The sequence below is a fragment of the Haliotis cracherodii genome, unplaced genomic scaffold, assembly GCF_022045235.1.
Source record: "Haliotis cracherodii isolate W230 unplaced genomic scaffold, xgHalCrac1.p SCAF_7, whole genome shotgun sequence".
Lineage (NCBI taxonomy): Eukaryota > Metazoa > Mollusca > Gastropoda > Lepetellida > Haliotidae > Haliotis > Haliotis cracherodii.
Window position 1 is genome coordinate 40,914,251 of NW_027266330.1, and position 20,703 is coordinate 40,934,953.

At 42.5% G+C, this 20,703-nt stretch overlaps 1 protein-coding gene across 2 annotated transcripts in view; it reads left to right on the plus strand.

The window, feature by feature from the left end:
* The window catches only part of LOC139447367 (myosin-VIIa-like), an 81,143-nt gene that overhangs the window by 37,970 nt on the left and 22,470 nt on the right, over nt 1-20,703 (plus strand). For both annotated transcript variants that reach the window (XM_071228682.1, XM_071228683.1), the window contains 18 exons: nt 2,651-2,804; nt 3,304-3,380; nt 4,541-4,800; nt 5,017-5,095; nt 6,274-6,405; nt 7,025-7,160; nt 8,414-8,520; nt 9,090-9,227; nt 9,398-9,643; nt 14,853-15,032; nt 15,169-15,264; nt 15,429-15,551; nt 16,704-16,811; nt 16,920-17,051; nt 17,553-17,624; nt 18,460-18,666; nt 18,803-18,889; nt 19,050-19,154. In XM_071228682.1, the coding sequence (XP_071084783.1) occupies nt 2,651-2,804; nt 3,304-3,380; nt 4,541-4,800; nt 5,017-5,095; nt 6,274-6,405; nt 7,025-7,160; nt 8,414-8,520; nt 9,090-9,227; nt 9,398-9,643; nt 14,853-15,032; nt 15,169-15,264; nt 15,429-15,551; nt 16,704-16,811; nt 16,920-17,051; nt 17,553-17,624; nt 18,460-18,666; nt 18,803-18,889; nt 19,050-19,154 (2,439 nt within the window). The remainder of the gene's footprint in view (nt 1-2,650; nt 2,805-3,303; nt 3,381-4,540; nt 4,801-5,016; nt 5,096-6,273; nt 6,406-7,024; nt 7,161-8,413; nt 8,521-9,089; nt 9,228-9,397; nt 9,644-14,852; nt 15,033-15,168; nt 15,265-15,428; nt 15,552-16,703; nt 16,812-16,919; nt 17,052-17,552; nt 17,625-18,459; nt 18,667-18,802; nt 18,890-19,049; nt 19,155-20,703) is intronic.

Sequence of the window (20,703 nt, forward strand, 5' to 3'; positions counted from 1 at the left end):
TGGAATATTGCCGAGTGCGGTGTTAAACAACAAACACACAAACAAACAAACCTTAACCTCTGCCCCACATCTCCATCACCTTTTCCCCCAGCTCTCCCTCCTCCCTTCCCCCATCTGCTCCCCGCCTCCTGTCAGACATTGTCCTTGTTCACAGGCCAAGTGAAGTCATGCTGATGGATTATGTGGTAAACACTTAACTCATACTCAAAGCTTCAAAACACATTTCATGTTGGAGTAGCATGTTAGGAATGTGGTTTTCCAGACCTGTGTTACTATTTCCCTTTACTGATACACTTGGTGATGTCAACATCTACACATTTTGATAAGGCCACAATGATTTATTTGATTTTCATCCAAATATTTTGTTTTAGCAAACTGTTTAAGGTATAATGTACATTGTGAATAGATATGTTTCACTTGAAGCATGAATGTTTGAAAGGACGATTTGGTAGTGAGGTGATGAAAATCTAAATATTTAAACTTATCCTATCTCTCACTTTCTTCCGATCATATTGCAAACTTTACAATAATTAATTTTATGAAAGCCTAACATATGAAATGTGTGTATTTTTAAATCAAGTTCCTCAGCAATGCCAATGGAAAAGTGCAAATGATGTAATCAGATAAGCCATAAGACAGTATAGGGAAGATCCTTGGCCTGAACATGCATGTGTGACAGTCGTATATATATGCTGACTGCTTGTTGGGAGGATAGAAAGCAGGGCACCAACATCACCACACAGCATGACCATGATATCATCCTAAGCTTGGCATAGTCATTCATTTGTTGACAGGTGTGGAGGCAAGGGTCCCCAGCATATTGTGCTTGACATGCTTACTAGCAAATAGAATTGCATCAATATTTCTTTTTCTCGACAGCCTTAACAAAAAGTTGCCATAATTTTCTTTGTTTCTTTTTTACATGTTGGTATCCCTGTAGTTTGTTAGCTGTGTTGTGCTTACACACCTTGCTGGTTGTCATCTGCCTGTACAGTGGTACAATTTTGCCATCCATTTTTAGGTTCTGGTGTTTCGGGCTGAAGACCATTGACATTGTATCATGCATCATGCAAAGCCTTGTAGGCAATCTACAATAAGTTGTGCTTAACCATCATTACATGTTTGCTGATGGCTTTAGTCTCTGTTGATGTAAGTCTGGCTCAGAGATCATTTATCAGTCTATTGTGCTGTTGCCATTGAATCTCTGTGGATCATTGCAGCCTCCAGACCTTCATTTTGAGGTGCAAGTGAGATGTGGTGAACAGTTGCATTTGACCCACAGCTGTGTCCTGACAGAGCTGCAGCTCCAGTCCCAGTCTTGTGACTTGGTTGTGTGCCACATCAGTGTTGGAATACTTTCTGCATCACAGGGACTGCCAGGGAACCTGGCATGGCAGCATCCTTCATTGATGGAACCCTGGAGCTAGATGCTAGGTGTATCCTCCAACTCTGTTGTGTGTAGATGGCCATGTCTATGTGATTGAAAGACAACATACATGTCAAGCTTTAATGTGGATAATAAGGAAATGTATTGCTCATTGACATTCGTAGGACACTGGAAGGGGTAATTGTGGACACATCATAAGCAGTGATATAATGTAGAAGAATCTTAACACGTTGATGAGGAAGCATTTCTAGGCTCACTAAGATATTCACTTTTCTTTTACTCATTTTAGTTTAAATCTAACAATCCTGTGTTAGAAATAGACTTTAGTTTAATCCGGACCTACAGCTGCACCTACAGTGGCTGCAGAGGCGGATCCTGCTAATGTCAACACCACACTAACTATTCAGGAATAATATGATGTTTTGCAGCACTGGCTTGGGCCATGTGGGCCAAAAGGAAAATATCAGAAAAAGTGTACATTATCTAGCTGTGTATTGCTGCTGATACAGATGTTATTTTCTTTTTTCAGAGAATCTTTTAAAAAACAACAACCCACTATTAATAGCCCCACAGAATGTATGTAGTGGTTTAGTGCATGTTGAACCTTACTTCACTTGTTCTGTTTTCCTGTACATCTATCATGTTGTTAGGCTGTACAACCACTCTTCACACTCTTCAGTTTGTATTTGCAGAAATCTATTCCAAACAACCGGTTCCGACACTGTTGTATCGTATTAAGCTTGTGTTCACCAATGAAACAGTACAGATTTAGCAAGATGTCTTGAGTGCATGCATTTAGATGATAGGGAGCCAGTGTGAAAATGAAATTGAAGTCATGCTTTAACTCTACTTTTCTATGTTACATAATCAGTTCTGGGACCATTTTCTTGCAAGACTTGATAAACAAAGGAGTAGACACTCTGAATACCTTCTGAACTATTTTGGTCTTTAATGAAATTGATAATGTATAGAGTTGGGTGTTTGGAGTTTGTCACTTTGTTAGGCTCTGGTTTGGTTGTCATTGAAATAAGTAGCAGCTACAGTACATGTCATATCTGTAAAACGTGAGTGTACTCTTCAGTTTACTACTTTGGTAAGATTAAGCTCCTGTTCATACATACCATTCATCACTTCTATTGTTTACTGTCTTGACATTAGAGGACAGAAATGTGTTGTTACCATGGTTACACAGTATAGATGATTCCCTGACAATGTTGAGTGTTGCCTGTATGTGGAAGTCTTATGTATGTACTGTGTTTGCAGGGCGGATCCATCTTCTGTGAGGGTCGAGATGATGTGAAGGAGTTTGCATCCATCCGTTCCGCCATGAAGGTCCTGATGTTCACAGAGCCTGAGATATGGTCCATTCTAAAGATTCTGGCGTCCCTACTTCATGTAGGCAATGTCCGCTATAACGGTAAGTAATCGTAAACAGGAAGTCTGCATATTTGTCCATTAAGGTGATAATTCTCATCTGTAATGTTTGCTGTGATAATTACACCACATTCAGCGCTGACTGCGAAAAGTAAGCACTAGACAGTGCCATGCAGAGTTGTCTCCCTTAGCTGCCTGGATCATTGCATGTTAAATTTCCAATTCCAATTAATCTCTACTCATACTTGTGAAGGCTTCACTTTTCCTCCAACATATAAACTTATAATGCTCTGATAAATAAAAAGAATTCAATGATTTATGACCAGACATACATACTCTCTCTGTGTCAAAGTGTTTTGTCAGCGTTTGCTTGATAGCAGTCATCTAAAGACAGGGAAACACATAAGCATGAATATGACAGAAGCACTGTCTATAGTGGCACCTAACACCAACTCATGCATGCTATTCAGAGAAATACATGGAAATATATTTAATCAATATGTCTTTGAGAAGAACATTCATTGTCTTGCCTTCATTTACAGCTATTGAGCTAGACAACATTGATGCCACAGAAATCCAAGACATTTCCTTCATCAACAAAGCTGCTAGACTGTTGGAGGTAAGGCGCTGTACATGAATACTTCCACTTACACACAAGAGTCTCTCAGCCCACAGCAGGGAAGAAGCCATCCTGCTGACATTGTTGATATATTGCTGATCTGAACATATTACAACTGATATTGTTCACATATTACAGCTGATCTGAACATATTACAACTGATATTGTTCACATATTACAGCTGATCTGAACATATTACAACTGATATTGTTCACATATTACCACTGATCTGAACATATTACAACTGATATTGTTCACATTACAGCTGATATTGTTCACATATTACAGCTGATATTGTTCACATATTACAACTAATATTGTTCACATTACAGCTGATATTGTTCACATATTACAGCTGATATTGTACACATATTACAGCTGATAATGTTCACATATTACAGCTGATATTGTTCACATTTTACAGCTGATATTGTTCACATATTACAGCTGATATTGTTCACATATTACAGCTGATATTGTTCACATATTACAGCTGATATTGTTCACATATTACAGCTGATATTGTTAACATATTACAGCTGATATTCACATATTACAGCTGATATTATTCACATATTACAGCTGATATTGTTCACATATTACAGCTGATATTGTTCACATATTACAGCTCGTATTCACATATTACAGCTGATATTATTCACATATTACTGTTTATATTGTTCACATATTACAGCTGATATTGTTCCCATATTACAACTGATATTGTTCCCATATTACAGCTGATATTGTTCACATATTACTGTTTATATTGTTCACATATTACAGCTGATATTGTTCACATATTACAGCTGATATTGTTCACATATTACAGCTGATATTGTTCACATATTACTGTTTATATTGTTCACATATTACAGCTGATATTGTTCACATATTACAGCTGATATTGTTCACATATTACAGCTGATATTGTTCACATATTACTGTTTATATTGTTCACATATTACAGCTGATATTGTTCACATATTACAGCTGATATTGTTCACATATTACTGTTTATATTGTTCACATATTACAGCTGATATTGTTCACATATTACAGCTGATATTGTTCACATATTACTGTTTATATTGTTCACATATTACAATTGATATTGTGTGTGTTCCATGTGTGCATGTGTTCATGTGTCCATGTTGCAGGTGAGTGCCCAGGACTTGGTAGATGCTCTCACCACCAAGACTATCTTCACACAAGGAGAGTCTGTCACTTCCACAATGAGCATCCAGTCTTCACTCGATGTCCGGGATGCCTTTGTCAAGGGTGTATATGGACGCATGTTTGTGTGGATAGTGGACAAGATTAATGCTGCCATTTTTAAGCCTATGGAAAAGAATTCCCATTATCGAAAGTCCATCGGTGTTTTGGATATATTTGGCTTTGAGAATTTTGACACAAACAGGTAAGCTTGACATGTATTACAAATTTTAAGTACGTTTGATTTATGAATTAACTGATTGCTGAAACAAGTAGCAATAAATTCAGTGACTTGAATTTCTCATGTAAAGATAAATACAGTGTATCTATAGAACTTTGGTATGATCTTTTAGATAATAATTGCTTCAGAGTAGTCAGCTTGTAATGTTTATTTCTAAATAACTGTGATTGTGTGTTGTAGCTTTGAACAACTGTGCATCAACTTTGCCAATGAGAACCTCCAACAGTTCTTTGTGCGACACATCTTTAAACTGGAGCAGGTTAGTTGAAAGTTTGATTTGTTAGTGATTACAAATTAAAGTAGTGTTCGGCAAGATGTTAGCTCCAAGCGTAATGATTGGGTGTGCTTGTGTCACATGTCATTTAGCCCATAGTCTGTCTGTCCATTGTAAACATTCAAACACATGTTATACAGGGCTTGATTTAGCTTATAAAACATGTACCAGTGCTACCTGATATTGCAAAATGTGATCTGATACTTCTGCCTACTTGCACCAAATGCATGTAAAATAATTCAGGGGGCGCTGCAATCTAAGGCGCTGCAATTCGCTCTGCAGAGTTGTGTCCTTTGGGCACGCCAGAAACCTATGATTGTGGATTCGAATCCTGATTCGCCCCGATTATGTATCTAGATTTGTCAGTACCATACCCGTGCTCGTGGGTTTCACCGAAGTTGTAAACGTCTAAGTCTTGCATCACTTGGCGCTTTCCTCCCACATTAAGCTGACACGCCGTGATATGACTGGAAAACTGTTAAAAGCAGCGTTAAACACTCATTCATTCACTAAAATAATTCAAATTTGTGTCCAACCCTTAGTTTTTCCACAGAACACCAATCTTTGAACACACTCAATACCACTAAGCTTTATTTACCATACTACCTCACATTTTATGTTTTACCTCAATACTTCATTAATTTATGTAATGTCATGACACATTCATCAGAGATCTGAGATTGTATTTATTTGAATAGTTTGAATAGCATCATGCAACTGGTGCAACTAGTTTTTCATGTCATCATGCACCTGGTGCAACTAGTTTTTCATGTCATCATGCAACTGGTGCAACTAGTTTTTCATGTCATCATGCACCTGGTGCAACTAGTTTTTCATGTCAACATGCACCTTGTGCAACTAGTTTTTCATGTCATCATGCACCTGGTGCAATTAGTTTTTCATGTCAACATGCAACTGGTGGAACTAGTTTTTCATGTCAACATGCACCTGGTGAAATTAGTTTTTCATGTCATCATGCACCTGGTGCAACTAGTTTTTCATGTCATCATGCACCTGGTGCAATTAGTTTTTCATGTCATCATGCAACTGGTGCAACTAGTTTTTCATGTGATGCACCGGGTGCAAGTTCAATCAAGTTCCTTAGGTCAAGCCCTGTTATATATGCAGAATGTTATATGTATGTGTTCTATGTGTGCCTGCAGCAAGAATACAACCTGGAGGGCATCAACTGGCAACATATAGAGTTTGTGGACAACCAGGACGCACTGGACCTCATCGCTATCAAGCCCCTGAACATCATGGCCCTGGTGGACGAGGAAAGCAAGTTCCCCAGGGTACACAGCACTCATCCACTTTATTGTCATCATAACAACTGAAACACTTCTCAATATTTCACATTTTCAGTTATTATTTGGAAGTTTATCTCTGACGTATAATTTCTATTTACCATGTCAACCAGAAAGATAAAAGAGAATTCATTCAAAATGGGAACAATTTTCGAAACCAACCTGGCTTGCTTTGTGCAGTGTAATTGTTCTTACTGCGCAATTTCTTAAAATGAGATGATTGTTGAAACAACTATGCCAAAACATTGCTTGGTAGAAGGAGAAACCCACAGGAAATAGGTTTTTGCTGTAGATGTTCTGAAAATGATTTATGTGCAGACCTAGAAGCCATAGCTACGTTGTGTTTCAAAACATGAAGGAAATGTGATTGACTTGTTTGAGCAGGATTTTGTGGGTCCTTGTCTCCGATATGCTTAAGCCTCAAGAACCTAGCTAGGTAAGGCATGTCTAATGGGACTCCATGTGCATTACACCATGGTTGCTGGTAGATGCAAAAGTAGTAGCAGAGAATTACTCTGAAACCTTGCACTGTAAGAGTAACAGCAGAGTAACTAGCGAGGTAGAACCTGCTTGGCCTGTGTTCTGATTTGTTCCTGTGGTGTTCCAGGGGACTGACCAGACCTTGTTGGCCAAACTTCACCAGAACCATGCCACCAACAGGAACTACCTCAAACCCAAGGCTCAGATCAACACAACCTTTGGTCTCAACCACTTTGCTGGCGTTGTCTTCTATACATCCACAGGTAGATTTACCACTGACTGTACTCCACGTGTGTTAGTGCAATATATATATATATATATATATATATATACATACATACATACATACATACATACATACATACATACATACATACATACATATGCTCAAGCAGTTTATATGTAGTGATGTGTCATTAAAAAAACTGCTTGAGCATATATATATATATATATGCTCAAGCAGTTTTTTTACATGGTAACTTTTCACTCGGACATATGACAGGCATTGAAAGCATTTGAAGCACAAAACACCAAAACATCATAAGCTAGCACCACTAAAGAACAAAAAGCAAGCCTTGGAAGGTTTTGTTCTACACTGCACATCACTGTTATGCCGTCATATCGCTCAGTGGGATGCAAAAGATATTACATCATATAGAAAAGCGTAAAATGTCAAGCTCCCTGTCATACCCCAAACGTGAAATAGATTCCCTTTGTAGATTTCTGCACTTAATGTATTCCTTTGAATGTTGTAGTAACTGCAACTGCAGGCGCGTGGCGCAGTCCGTCCATCTGTCTGTCTATCTGTCTGTCTGTCTGTCCGTCCATCTGTCCGTCCCACAGAGGGTACTAAGCTTGTGAAATCAACTCCTCCTACAGTTTCCAGAGAATATCCCTGAAACTCTACACACAAGATGTTGACATGTTGATGATACACATATCACAGTCCCGTTTCATTTAGACTAATTTTGACGGAGTTACTGCCCCTGTTTTACGGAGCTTCATGAAATCTACTCCTCCTCCAGTTTTCAGAGTATATCACAATATCTAACTATAACTATAACTATAGTTAGTTTCCTTGTATAAGGCTTTTGTGGTAGAGCTACATCCTTATGGCATTAGCATTCAGACTGGATTACTCCCAACAAAATGTTCTGCACAATTTGTTTCAAATGCAGTGCCATCTACTGTTGTTATTTCATAAAATACAAAGAAAATATAAACTCGTTAAAAAAATTCATGAGGGGGATGTTGTGCTCTCAGAGCACTCTTCTTTATAGCACCCTATAATTGTACATATATTTATACAAAATATGCCTTCTAAATAGTATATTTATGTAATTATAAGCTTCTGTGGTGATGTGGCCCAGCTGTTTAAATCAGAGGGGGTTGATTATGATTTCTTAATCTCTGATTGACCAATTAGGATTGAGTAATTTTTAAATTCATGGTAGAATTCTCTATTAATTTACCTTTGTTCTAACTTGACTCACCGTTATTCTTGCCAACATTGCAGGGTTCCTAGAGAAGAACCGAGACACATTCAGTGCCGACCTGATGCAGCTGATCCAGACATCACGCAACAAGTACCTGTCCATGCTGTTCTCCACTGATACGTCTATGGTGGGCAAGACACACTCTCATAGGGTGGTGGGAAGATGCAATGGATTTCTTTCAGATGTATCTTTACAATTTACATTGTGGTATTTTAAAAATTTCCAAGGGCGGTCAGGTAGCCTTGTGGTTAAGGCGTTCGCTCGTCACACTGAAGACCCATATTTGATTCCCGACATGGGTACAATGTGTGAAGCCCATTTCTGGTGTCCCCCGCCATGATATTGCTGGAATATTGCTAAAAGTGGCGTAAAATCAAACTCACTCACTCACTTAAAAAATTCAAAGTTTGAGGAAAAGGTGGTGAGGAATGTGGGTTTAGGGTATTGGCTGACCAACTTCTGAAATATTGTTTGTTACATTGGTTAATAGATGGTATTCCTCTATTTGTCATTTCACTCTACTATATTTAAGCTTTGAATACATATGTGTATTGTTCCTCTTGTTGAAGCCAAGGATACCTTACCCACTTTATTATCTGAAATACTGAAACTCACTGAAGGTCGTCTCTAAGGAGTCTTGTGACAAGTGTTGTTCCCATGGCAGGTGATATTTCATCAACATGTTCTTGTTCACAGGGAACAGACACACGCAAGCGAGCCCCGACACTGGCTGCCCAGTTCAAGAAGTCTCTTGATGCCCTCATGAAGACACTGAGCCACTGTCAACCATTCTTTGTCAGATGCATCAAACCTAATGAGTTTAAGAAGCCCAGCGTAAGTTATCTAGAACTCTCAAGTGTTGTGATCTTGAGTTAAATATTGAGTTAAATAAACATCATCTTCTGAAGTGTCTTTACGTCTGACATGCCAACAGTTCCTTGTGTCAGTGTTATGTCACTACTCCTCAGCATTCCCTCCGCTCATACTGTAATGACTGTTTGCAGATGTTTGACCGAGAGTTGTGCTGCAAGCAGCTGCGATACTCTGGCATGATGGAGACAATCAGAATTCGGCGAGCTGGCTACCCCATCCGGCACGTGTTCAGTGAGTTTGTGGATCGTTACCGCCTGTTGGTGTCAGGTGTGGGACCGTCCCACAAGGAAGAGTGCATGACAGCATCCCAGAAGATCTGTAAGCAGGTGTTGCAGGACAAGGACTACCAGCTGGGCAAGACTAAAGTTTTCCTCAAGGTAGACACTAGCTCTCCCGGTAACACTTGGTGACACTCAGTAACACATGGGGAGGGCATATCAAGTTCCCTAATGCTGTCATGTCAGCATGGACTTTAATGAAGAATTTATTGTTCAGTTTTATATATTTTTTACTTATCCTGCATTACTCCTTAATTCATTCACTGCTTACCTTACGACAGCAAATAGACAGCACACGGCGATTATCTTGGGTGAAGAAATAAAGTTGTTTCATATTCCACTCCTGCTTTTATATGGACCTCTGTGGCTGCCATGTGACATTGATGACAAGTCACCTTCCTAAAATCAATGCCTGTCACGCTACAGCAAGGACATGTCTCAGTAAAGCTCTTCAGATTGAATAATTTTAGACCTTAAGCTTCGGCTATAATTCTAAGTTGTGTAGTTTCTATGTGGGTTATTTAGGCACCAAGAGACTTGCCTTTTTCCCCGCCACGTGCTCATTGTTTCCTGCATTTTGAATTTGTGTTACAATTGTTTGCCTGCAAGGGTAGCCAAATTGTTTGTGATTCTCAGCTGTGTATGTTTATGTATATTTCTAAATACTAGTAGCTTTGGCGTTACATAGAGTTTTCATGTATCAATATTATTTATGCACTTTCAACTTGTAAAAATATATGCTGATAGAAAATTGTTTAATTCTATGGCAATCTTCTAACTCTATCTCATCCACAATTCTCTATTTTGTCTAAGGTATGCTTATGTGTTGTACTTATTGTCGTGAAAATCTTCCAAGGATCCTCATCCACAATGTTTGGCATGCATGCAGATTTGCTCTCCAAACTTAAATGTAATTTTTGTGCACCCATCTCTCCTGCAAGTTACTTAAATTATAGACAGGTCATTCACAAACATATTTGGCAGCAGTCCTTGATGGGGGTAGCGCAGGTGCAAGTCATGATCCAGTCATCACCGATGAGCATTGCGTCTTGTAGGCCTGCGCTGAGCGCAGCGCCTGCCTACCACCCATGTGCCTCTACAAGTACATCAGCACAGGGCTTACAGCGTACCCTGTTACACAGGCGACGATCAGCCTAGCGCTGTTCCAACGACTTATCCAGCACCATTCCAGAACACTAATTGGATGTAACACTTTATGCAGTCCATGTGGCAGCAGTCTATGGCACACCTGTATCCTGCGCCTATGCCTATGCCTATGTACCAGACGCCTGTGTCATCTACAACTATGGCACAAGTATTAGTGCCTTCTCCGGCGCCTAACGTATGCCAAACGCCTAATGTGCGTTCTGGTACAGAGCATACATCGTGTGTACGTGGACATCGGCACATCACTCCCTATCATCAAGCAGGGCATCAATACCTTCTGATAGAAGAGGCGCTACACAACGGAGCAGAAGCCGATTGCCGTCTAGGCGAGTGCGTCAACATCGCTCCGACTCTTCGGAATGGAATGGAATAAGCATCTCAGCTTAGCACAAGTACCCGATTGGGTAGCAGACCGTCTCATGTCAGTGGATAAAAAGGACACCATGTGGTCACATCCTACATTGATTATGGTGGATCCGATGTTGACAGACATGATTAGGTCACTGGACGAGGATTTCTCCAAGCTTACACTTGCTCAGTTTAGGAAGGATGATTTCCCTGTCCATGCGTTTGCGGAAGCAGACCAAGCTCATAGTTTGGATGAGGACATACAAAGGATGACAGGCTCGTCAAGGCCAACCATCGTTCAGGTACAAGATTCCAGATTTGCGTTCATAGAAATGGAAATCATGCGTGTACTGAAAGCTTTGTCAGCACGAGCATCGTCAATGCATGTAGTGGATCAGGATCTATCAGAGAATAACCCAAACCGATTAAATCATTTCCAAACTATGGTTGATTTCCAAATCAGATTGACCACATGAGAAAGCATCTTAAGGCTGCTCTGGCAGAGATTACCGTCACACGCAGGCTTGGGTATTTAGCGCTTTCCAGCAGGACTCTAAGTTCAAGGGCAGACTGCTACATCAACCTTGGTCATCTACTTCCCTGTTCAATGAACAGATCGCAGACACGCATGCCAAAGTTTCCAATTATGCTGGTGATGAGACCGTGCTCAAGGCTCTAGATCTGTCCCAGCGGGCTGGCAGGTCAGGCAATTATAAGCTTAGACTCGTGTCTCTCAAGGAAGGCCAAGACCAGGATTCCTTTCGTGGCAAAGGTCGTGGCAGAGGGAAACCTCAAGGTACTTATCAGTCCCATTGTGGTAAATACCAAGGCAGGGGAGGTGATGTGTTGGACAGTCACTTCTGGGAACTCCCACCCCCAGTCGTCCCAATTGTCGATTCCCCCTCAGGCGGGAGACTGAATCTGTTTTGGAAAAATTGGACCTTTCTCAAGGACGATTACGTACTCAAAGTACTTTGTCATGGTAACTGTCTCGACATAGAGGTAACCCCTCTGTTGACAGCAGCTCCTCCGCCTTGGAAATATCCAAGGAAGCAACATCTGCTATTAAAATCCATCATAGACATACTGTTGGTGAAAAGGGCTGTAGAGATCTCGTATCAGTACCGAGGGACAGATGGCTAAAGATTCTAGTCTCTTGTCACCTGCACAACACCAACCATGCACGCTTCACCAATGGCAGGGTTACTCACTTCGCCATAGGACCTAACCAGCAGAGGCCGATTACAACTGCACCCAATTCAACAATTCCTGAACCCTTACATCAGGCGTCAGGATCCACTAAAGGCCATCACTCTACCTTTCCATCTAACATGTCTAAAGCCTTACCTCATTTGGTGGATAGTATTGTCTAATGTCTTAGGAGGAGTTATCCGGGTTATCCCCGAAACTACACCTCTTCATAGACGCCTCCCTTCAGGGGTGGGGTGCTCACCTGCACGGCCCGACAGCCTGAGGGCTATGGTCCGGCGCTCATCGAAATTGGCACATAAACAATCTGGAGTTGGAAGCGTTAATTCAGGCCATCTCTCATTGGCAGAATCAGCTACAGTTCGCACAGCTTGCAATATCCACAGACAACAGCACTGTGGTGCATGCGCAATCAGGGAACAACGCACTACCCCTCCCTTCCTCAACAGACATTCAGGTTCTTCCATCTAGTTGATTATCTGGAACTACTATTCATAGTTCAGCACATCCCCGGATGTCAGAACTACTGCATTATCACGCCCAGACAGGGTGGCTCCCACCGAGTGAAAACTTCACACAGAAGCATTTCAGTTACTGCTTCAGAGGTTCGGGCAACCAAACATCGTAAGGTTTGCTACAAGCAAAAGCCACGAACTTATGACGTATGTCTCCCCGTTACCGGATCTGCATGCTTGGGCGGTGGATGCATTCAGCATCCCCTGGGAAGGGCTAAAAGTGTATGCTTTTCCGCCACCTGTTCTACTTCTGAAGGTGATACAAAAGATCAAGGAGACAAGGAACCTTGCTCTGACTTTGGTTGTGCCCTGGTGGCTGGCGAGAGGGTGGTTCTTGAGCTCAGAAGTCAAGCAGAAGATGATCCACTACCCCCCCACAGTGGTCCAACTTACTTATCCACCCTCACAGCAAATTGCCTCACCCAATGCAAGACAGGTTTCATCTGCATGCTTTGTTCGTCTTAAAAAGTGCCAAGGGCTTTATACTATGACAAGTGGGGATCGTTTGAGACTTTTTACAAAGCAAAAACCAAGACCTCATGATGGCGTCACCACAATTCATAGCAGAATACCTCCTACATTTGTATACCAAGAAGCACTTGGAAGGTAGCACCATTACTTTGTATTTGGTAGCACTTAACTCAGTGTTGGCCGTTCCAGAAAACCGCAAAATGACCAAGGTCCCGGAACTACAGGCCCTATGCTCATTTAGGCTTGAGGTTCAGAAGGCCAAGTTCCGTTCTGCTTGGGACTTGAACGTGTTAGTTCGAGGTTTGCGAGGACCCCCCTTCGAGCCACACTATGCATCCTCATTTTATGACCTCAAGAAAACAAATTTTCTCTTGGCATTAGCCACGGCTCGCTTGGTAATTGAGCTACATGCAATCGACATCACCCGGGTCCGTTTTGAGAATGGTACGCATGGATCGGTACATCTTGGGTTGTGCTGGGATTTTATAGCTAAAATCGTTCCTTCACCATCCCACCGGTATCAAAGATTGTGGGAGTCGAAGATGAGGGTGAACTTCTCTTGTGCCCGGTGCGAGCACTTCGAGTTTTCATCTGCCGTTTCAAAACTAGGCGTGGCTCCAGGAAACGGTTATTTATACCCGTACCTTCTACGTCAATGACCGAAGTTAGTCGCAACACAACATCCCTATGGTTACGTGCAGTCATCCTTCAGGCTTAAGAGATAAAAACTTGATCCCCCGAGAGTGAATAATGCTCAAGAGATAAGGGCGTTAGCCTTGACCATGGTGTTACATAGTAACTGCTCTATTAAAAGGATCATGGAAGGATGTTTCTGGAAGAAATTTGGACCAGCTTTTCAACAAGGCTTTGGCTCCATAACATAGTAGGTAAAGAATTAGCTGTTTAGCTAGTATTTCTTCATTACTAATTATGTATAGTGATCTACCCTTTAAGTCCTACGTTCCTTCTGTAAGAAGATTGAACAACCCTACCATAATGGCGGTTTTTTTTAAAGCTTTTTCCTGCTCACGGATTATTGACAAACATGTGTCGTTGTTTTGGGGTGTGAATTATTGAGGTTTTGGATTTTCTGAAGGTTGCCCGCCTCCAAACTGTCCGATACAGATGCATTAAGGAGTAATGCAGGATAAGTAAAAAATTTAGTAAAATCTAAATATTTTTTTACATTTGTATACTTATCCTGCATTACTACGTTTAAGGTCCACCCGTCGCAGACTTGCCTCCCCACTTTGGCTTCAGAAACCTTTAAAGTATGATTTTTAAGCTCGGGGGACAGGCTGTGATGTGAGGAAGGTTACTTGTCCTCAAGGTCACATGACATTGGCGATGGTCTGTATATAAGCAGGAGTGGAATGTGAAACAACTTTATTTCTTCACCCAAGACGTAAGGTAAGCAGTGAATGCATTATGGAGTAATGCAGGATAAGTATACAAATGTAAAAAATATTCAGATTTTACTAATTTTACAGAGTTTACGTAGACTGTGTAGTATGTTAATGGAAGTGTCAGATTTACAGTTAATCGTGACTTTTACTCAGTGTATTGCTGTGGTGTACAGTGTATTGCTGTGTTGCCAGGATGCAGAAGATGTGTTCCTGGAACAGCAAAGAGAGCTGACCCTCACAAAGAAGATCCTCGTCCTGCAGAAGACGGTCAGGACCTGGCACTGTCGACGCCGCTTCTTGAGGATGCGCAAGAATGTAGTGACCATCCAGTCGGCCTGGAGGACACACTATCAGCGCAAAAGATTCTTGCTGGTGAGTCTTCACAGCTCCTGTGTTCAATCGAGACGTTATTTCAACAAAAAGGACACTTATCTTGCATCAGTAAGGTTTTTTTTCAATTTGATCAGAATCATTTCAGGGGATAAGACAGCTGATGTTGTTGTTGCAGATGAGACAAGGCTATATGCGACTACAAGCCATGTGTCGATCTCGGATCCTCACAGCCAGATACAATGTTCTGAGAGGAATCATTGTAAACCTACAGGTAAGTGGAATGCAAAACTTGCAAACACTGTATGCAAATTCTCCTGTCTATTTGTCTCATTATATCCTATTAGGGGAGTTCAACATTTCGATTTGTACTAAAATCATTGATTTCCTACAAGATTAGGTTGAGTTTGTTGATAATTGGTGTGCATGTGTTGCCAGCGGTTCTGTCGGGGCCACCTGGTGCGGCAGTGGTTGCAGCGACGCATGGTGGCAGTGGTGAGGATACAGGCCGCACTCCGCACTCTCATCGCCAGAAAGAGGTTCAGACGCATGCAGATCGAGGTTAGTTCACCATCCGGACAACACCTACCTGCTACTCAGTTTTCTAAATCCTCATGAAGAAGGATTACACACCTGGGACATTTAAACTGCTTTGAGTTAGATAAGTGGTTTCTCCTGTCACAAACCAAGTCAGCTGTTACACATCCTGGCAAGCCAGTTCGTATCATTCCTGTGTAACTGTACAAGAAGAGGGAACTCACTCCCCCCTCCCCCAATCCCCCTGCTCCTGTATAGTCTGAGCTGTGTGTGTTACAGTACCAGAAGAGGGTACTCACTTCCCCCTATCCCCCTGCTCCTGTATAGTCTGAGCTGTGTGTGTTACAGTACCAGAAGAGGGTACTCACTTCCCCCTATCCCCCTGCTCCTGTATAGTCTGAGCTGTGTGTGTTACAGTACCAGAAGAGGGTACTCACTTCCCCCTATCCCCCTGCTCCTGTATAGTCTGAGCTGTGTGTGTTACAGTACCAGAAGAGGGTACTCACTTCCCCCTATCCCCCTGCTCCTGTATAGTCTGAGCTGTGTGTGTTACAGTACCAGAAGAGGGTACTCACTTCCCCCTATCCCCCTGCTCCTGTATAGTCTGAGCTGTGTGTGTTACAGTACCAGAAGAGGGTACTCACTTCCCCCTATCCCCCTGCTCCTGTATAGTCTGAGCTGTGTGTGTTACAGTACCAGAAGAGGGTACTCACTTCCCCCTATCCCCCTGCTCCTGTATAGTCTGAGCTGTGTGTGTTACAGTACCAGAAGAGGGTACTCACTTCCCCCTATCCCCCTGCTCCTGTATAGTCTGAGCTGTGTGTGTTACAGTACCAGAAGAGGGTACTCACTTCCCCCTATCCCCCTGCTCCTGTATAGTCTGAGCTGTGTGTGTTACAGTACCAGAAGAGGGTACTCACTTCCCCCTATCCCCCTGCTCCTGTATAGTCTGAGCTGTGTGTGTTACAGTACCAGAAGAGGGTACTCACTTCCCCCTATCCCCCTGCTCCTGTATAGTCTGAGCTGTGTGTGTTACAGTACCAGAAGAGGGTACTCACTTCCCCCTATCCCCCTGCTCCAGTATAGTCTGAGCTGTGTGTGTTACAGTACCAGAAGAGGGTACTCACTTCCCCCTATCCCCCTGCTCCTGTATAGTCTGAGCTGTGTGTGTTACAGTACCAGAAACGGATGGAGGCTGAGCGGATCCGACAGGAGGAGGAGGCCAAGTTGAGGAAGAAGATGAACACAAAGAAGGCCAAGGAGGAGGCAGAGCGACATCACATGGTAGGGACTTCAGAGTTAACAAGGCAAAATAGGATATTGTTGTTGAAAAGCTATTTCATTTGTCCTGCATGGGGTCCCTATTAACCATCTGTTTTGGCCTTCCTTCAGGAACGGCTGGCCCAGATTGACCGTGAGGTGGTTGAGGAGGAAGCCAGGCAGAAGCAGGAGGCCCTGTACAAGAAACAACAGATCAAGCAGGCCGAGCAGGCCAAGGACATGCCAGTCAACGAATCACAGCTGGTCAGTCATTTAACATCTCCTTATCTTACATCACAGCTGGTCAGTCATTAAGATCTCCTTATCTTACATCACAGCTGGTCAGTCATTTAAGATCTCCTTACCTTACGTCGCAGCTGGTCCGTCATTTAACATCTCCTTTACCTTACATCGCAGCTGGTCAATCATTTAACATCTCCTTACCTTACATCACAGCTGGTCAGTCATTTAACATCTCATTACCTTCCATCGCAGCTGGTCAGTTATTTAACATCTCCTTACCTTACATCTCAGCTGGTCAGTCATTAAGATCTCATTACCTTACATCACAGCTGGTCAGTCATTTAACATCTCCTTACCTTACATCTCAGCTGGTCAGTCATTAAGATCTCATTACCTTACATCACAGCTGGTCAGTCATTAAGATCTCATTACCTTAAATCTGCAGGGGATAAAGATCAAAATCCTTCATTATTTTCCTTGCAGTGGCGACGTGATGTTAGCACACGTGTTTGTCTGTTGTAGGTGGAAGAGTTGTTTGGCTTCATGAACAGCAAGCCTGGAGATGGCATGGGAGATGCACCTTCAGCCTTTGGGGTAAGTTTCTGTTTGTACAGTGACATTGACATGTATTTTGTGGCCTGTCCTGCAGGGTTGATGCTTACTCCAGTGCAAGGGGGCACGGATGGCCCAGAGTTGCGCCCCTTGGACACACCAGAAACCTATGATTGTGGGTTCGAATCCCGGTTCACCCCGATTATGTTTCTAGGTTTGTCAGCACCATACCCGTGCTCATGGGTTTCAATGAAGTGGTAAATATCTGAGACCTGCATCACTTCGGGCTTTCCTCCCACATTAACCTGACACGCCTTGATATAAGTGGAATAATGTTCAAAGCGGCATTAAACCCAACTCACTCACTACTCCAGTGCAACTTCTCTTACATCGTGACCTGGGGCACAGGTGGGCCAAGTAGTCTAAGATGTCGCACTTGGCTGTGCAGTGTTGCATCCCTTGGGCATGCCAGAAACATAGGGTTGTGGGTCAAGGTTTGTGTTTTCCAGGTTTGTCAGCACCATACCCGTCATGGGTTTCACCAAAGTGGTAAATGTCTGTGACCTGCATTACTTCAGGCTTTCCTCCCACATGAAGCTGACACGTCGTGATATATCTGTAATACTGTTCAAAACATTGTTAAATCCTACTCACTCACTCACTACATCGTGAACTGCAAAGTATGTTGATAGAATCAAACAACACATGTACAACTACTGCAGATGAACGTTCCCTATGGCTAGTGCCGGGAGTGTGGTTTCATTGTCCAAATACCTCTATCTACCTCTAAGAGTACATATGAAACCAGTGTTCTGTTTCCTTGTGTCTGTGAGCATGTGTTGTCTATCAGCCGCTGTGTAATGTGGTGACTGTTCAGGACCTGCCGTACAGGAGGGACAACGACAACCTGGAGATGGAAGTCGTCAAGAACTTCAGCCCAATTGACTCGGATGATGAGGATGTCTCTGCCTACAAGTTCCCCAAGTTTGCCACGATGTACTTCCAGTCCAATGCTAATGGCAACTATATCCGTCGGCCCCTCAGACAGCCTCTGCTGCCACTTCGCAATGATGGTGACCAGTTGGTGAGTACTATCTCGGTCAATGCTGCTGCGTGCGCTGTACTGTTCTGACTGCTATACATCAGTCTTCTATTGTGTGATGTTCCGCTGAGGTTCCATGATGCTGGTGTCCCTCCTGCAGCTCTGTGTTGTGTTGTAGGCTGCCCTGGCAGTATGGATTGTCATCCTGCGCTTCATGGGGGACCTGCCAGAACCCAAGTACCACACAGCCATGGCCGAGTCAAGGGTAAGTGTCCACAGGGAAGTAATACACCAAGATAGGTCTGATTGGATCTGTACTTCAGCTTTTACGATGTCAGTAGTCACAATGTTGTTAATTCTCATGTATTGAGTTTTTCTGCAGTACTCCTACATATTTGTGGTTGACTTTTGAAATAATGTTCCAGGATACGACCCCAGTGATGTCAAAGATTTACTCTACATTAGGTCGTAAGTTTAATAAGAAAGACCTTGAGGAGGCAATGAAAATGGGAGAAGAGTTGGTGAGTATGGTAAATACAAGCTTACTACTCTTTCTTATTAACCCATCCCTCACCTGCCATGGGCCTCAAGACTACCGTGGAGACTGATACAGAAATTGAAATAATGAAACATGTACTTGTTATCTTGCCTGTCAAAGCAAAGAAATATGTTACTTTTATCTAAGACCTCCATACTGACGTAGATTAGTTGAACTGAATACCATCTCCAATTAGTCCATGAGGACAGTGGCGAGGCCCCTACCCCCTTCTCTAGACAGTGTACGGTGTTGGAACAAGCACATTGTACGCAACAACTTGTGAAGGGGGAACTAGGAGCACTATGATACACTTAACATGACAATTCCTGGGTCCAGTAGGGCACATTTAACATGACAATTCCTGGGTCCAGTAGGGCACATTTAACATGACAATTCCTGGGTCCAGTAGGGCACATTTAACATGACAATTCCTGGGTCCAGTAGGGCACATTTAACATGACAATTCCTGGGTCCAGTAGGGCACATTTAACATGACAATTCCTGGGACCAGTACTGCACATTAAACATGACAATTCCTGGGTCCAGTAGGGCACATTTAACATGACAATTCCTGGGACCAGTAGGGCACATTTAACATGACAATTCCTGGGTCCAGTAGGGCACATTTAACATGACAATTCCTGGGACCAGTAGGAAACATTTAACATGACAATTCCTGGGACCAGTACTGCACATTTAACATGACAATTCCTGGGACCAGAAGGGCACATTTGCTCTATGCTGACCACAATGCACAGTTAGGTCCTCTAAGATGGACCTGTGGCCTTCAGTCAACACGATGAAAGAAGGAGGCTCTTGCGTGCTGTTCGCAGGGTTAGGTCAATATCGCGTTGTTTCAGCACCATACACTTCACAATGATCTGATTCTTGCCCCTCCTGCCCTGTCTTTCCTAAGCCTTGGTACTGTAGAGCTGCCACAGTGTGCCGTGCTGTGAAACCTGTGTCCAGTGGTAGTGGGAGACGTCGACTCTGTCCGTCAGCTAGAGTGCACTGATACAAAAGTGGCTTGTTTCTGCTAGTCAGGCCAGCTGGCTGTTGTTTACACTTTGTAATTAACCTGTGTGCTGTGTGTAGACGTGGATCATAACCTTCCTACCTGAACATCAAGCATGGATTGGGGGAGATGCGCCTGTAGTGACACTTGGCAGATCAAATCTGCATGAGTAAGAAAATGGTCAGAGTCTAAGCTTTGTGAATGTCTAAGGACAACAGACATGTAGGCGATGGTGTAATATATATCAGATTACAATAGGCCTCCAATAACCTATACTTTGTGTACAAGGTGACTAAGTGGATTGGTGTGACTTGAATGATTGGATGTCACTTTACCCTGATGTCAATCATGTCAATCAGTGGTCTGCCTTGTCCAGATTCAGTTAATTAATTAGAGGCCATCGTAAATATTGAATTTTGCTGACTGTGGCATTAAATGATATAATAATACCATCAAAAAACATAGCATTCTTTGATGTAAGATAGCTATACGATAAATTGCAAAAAACTTTGAAGAATGAAGTGTT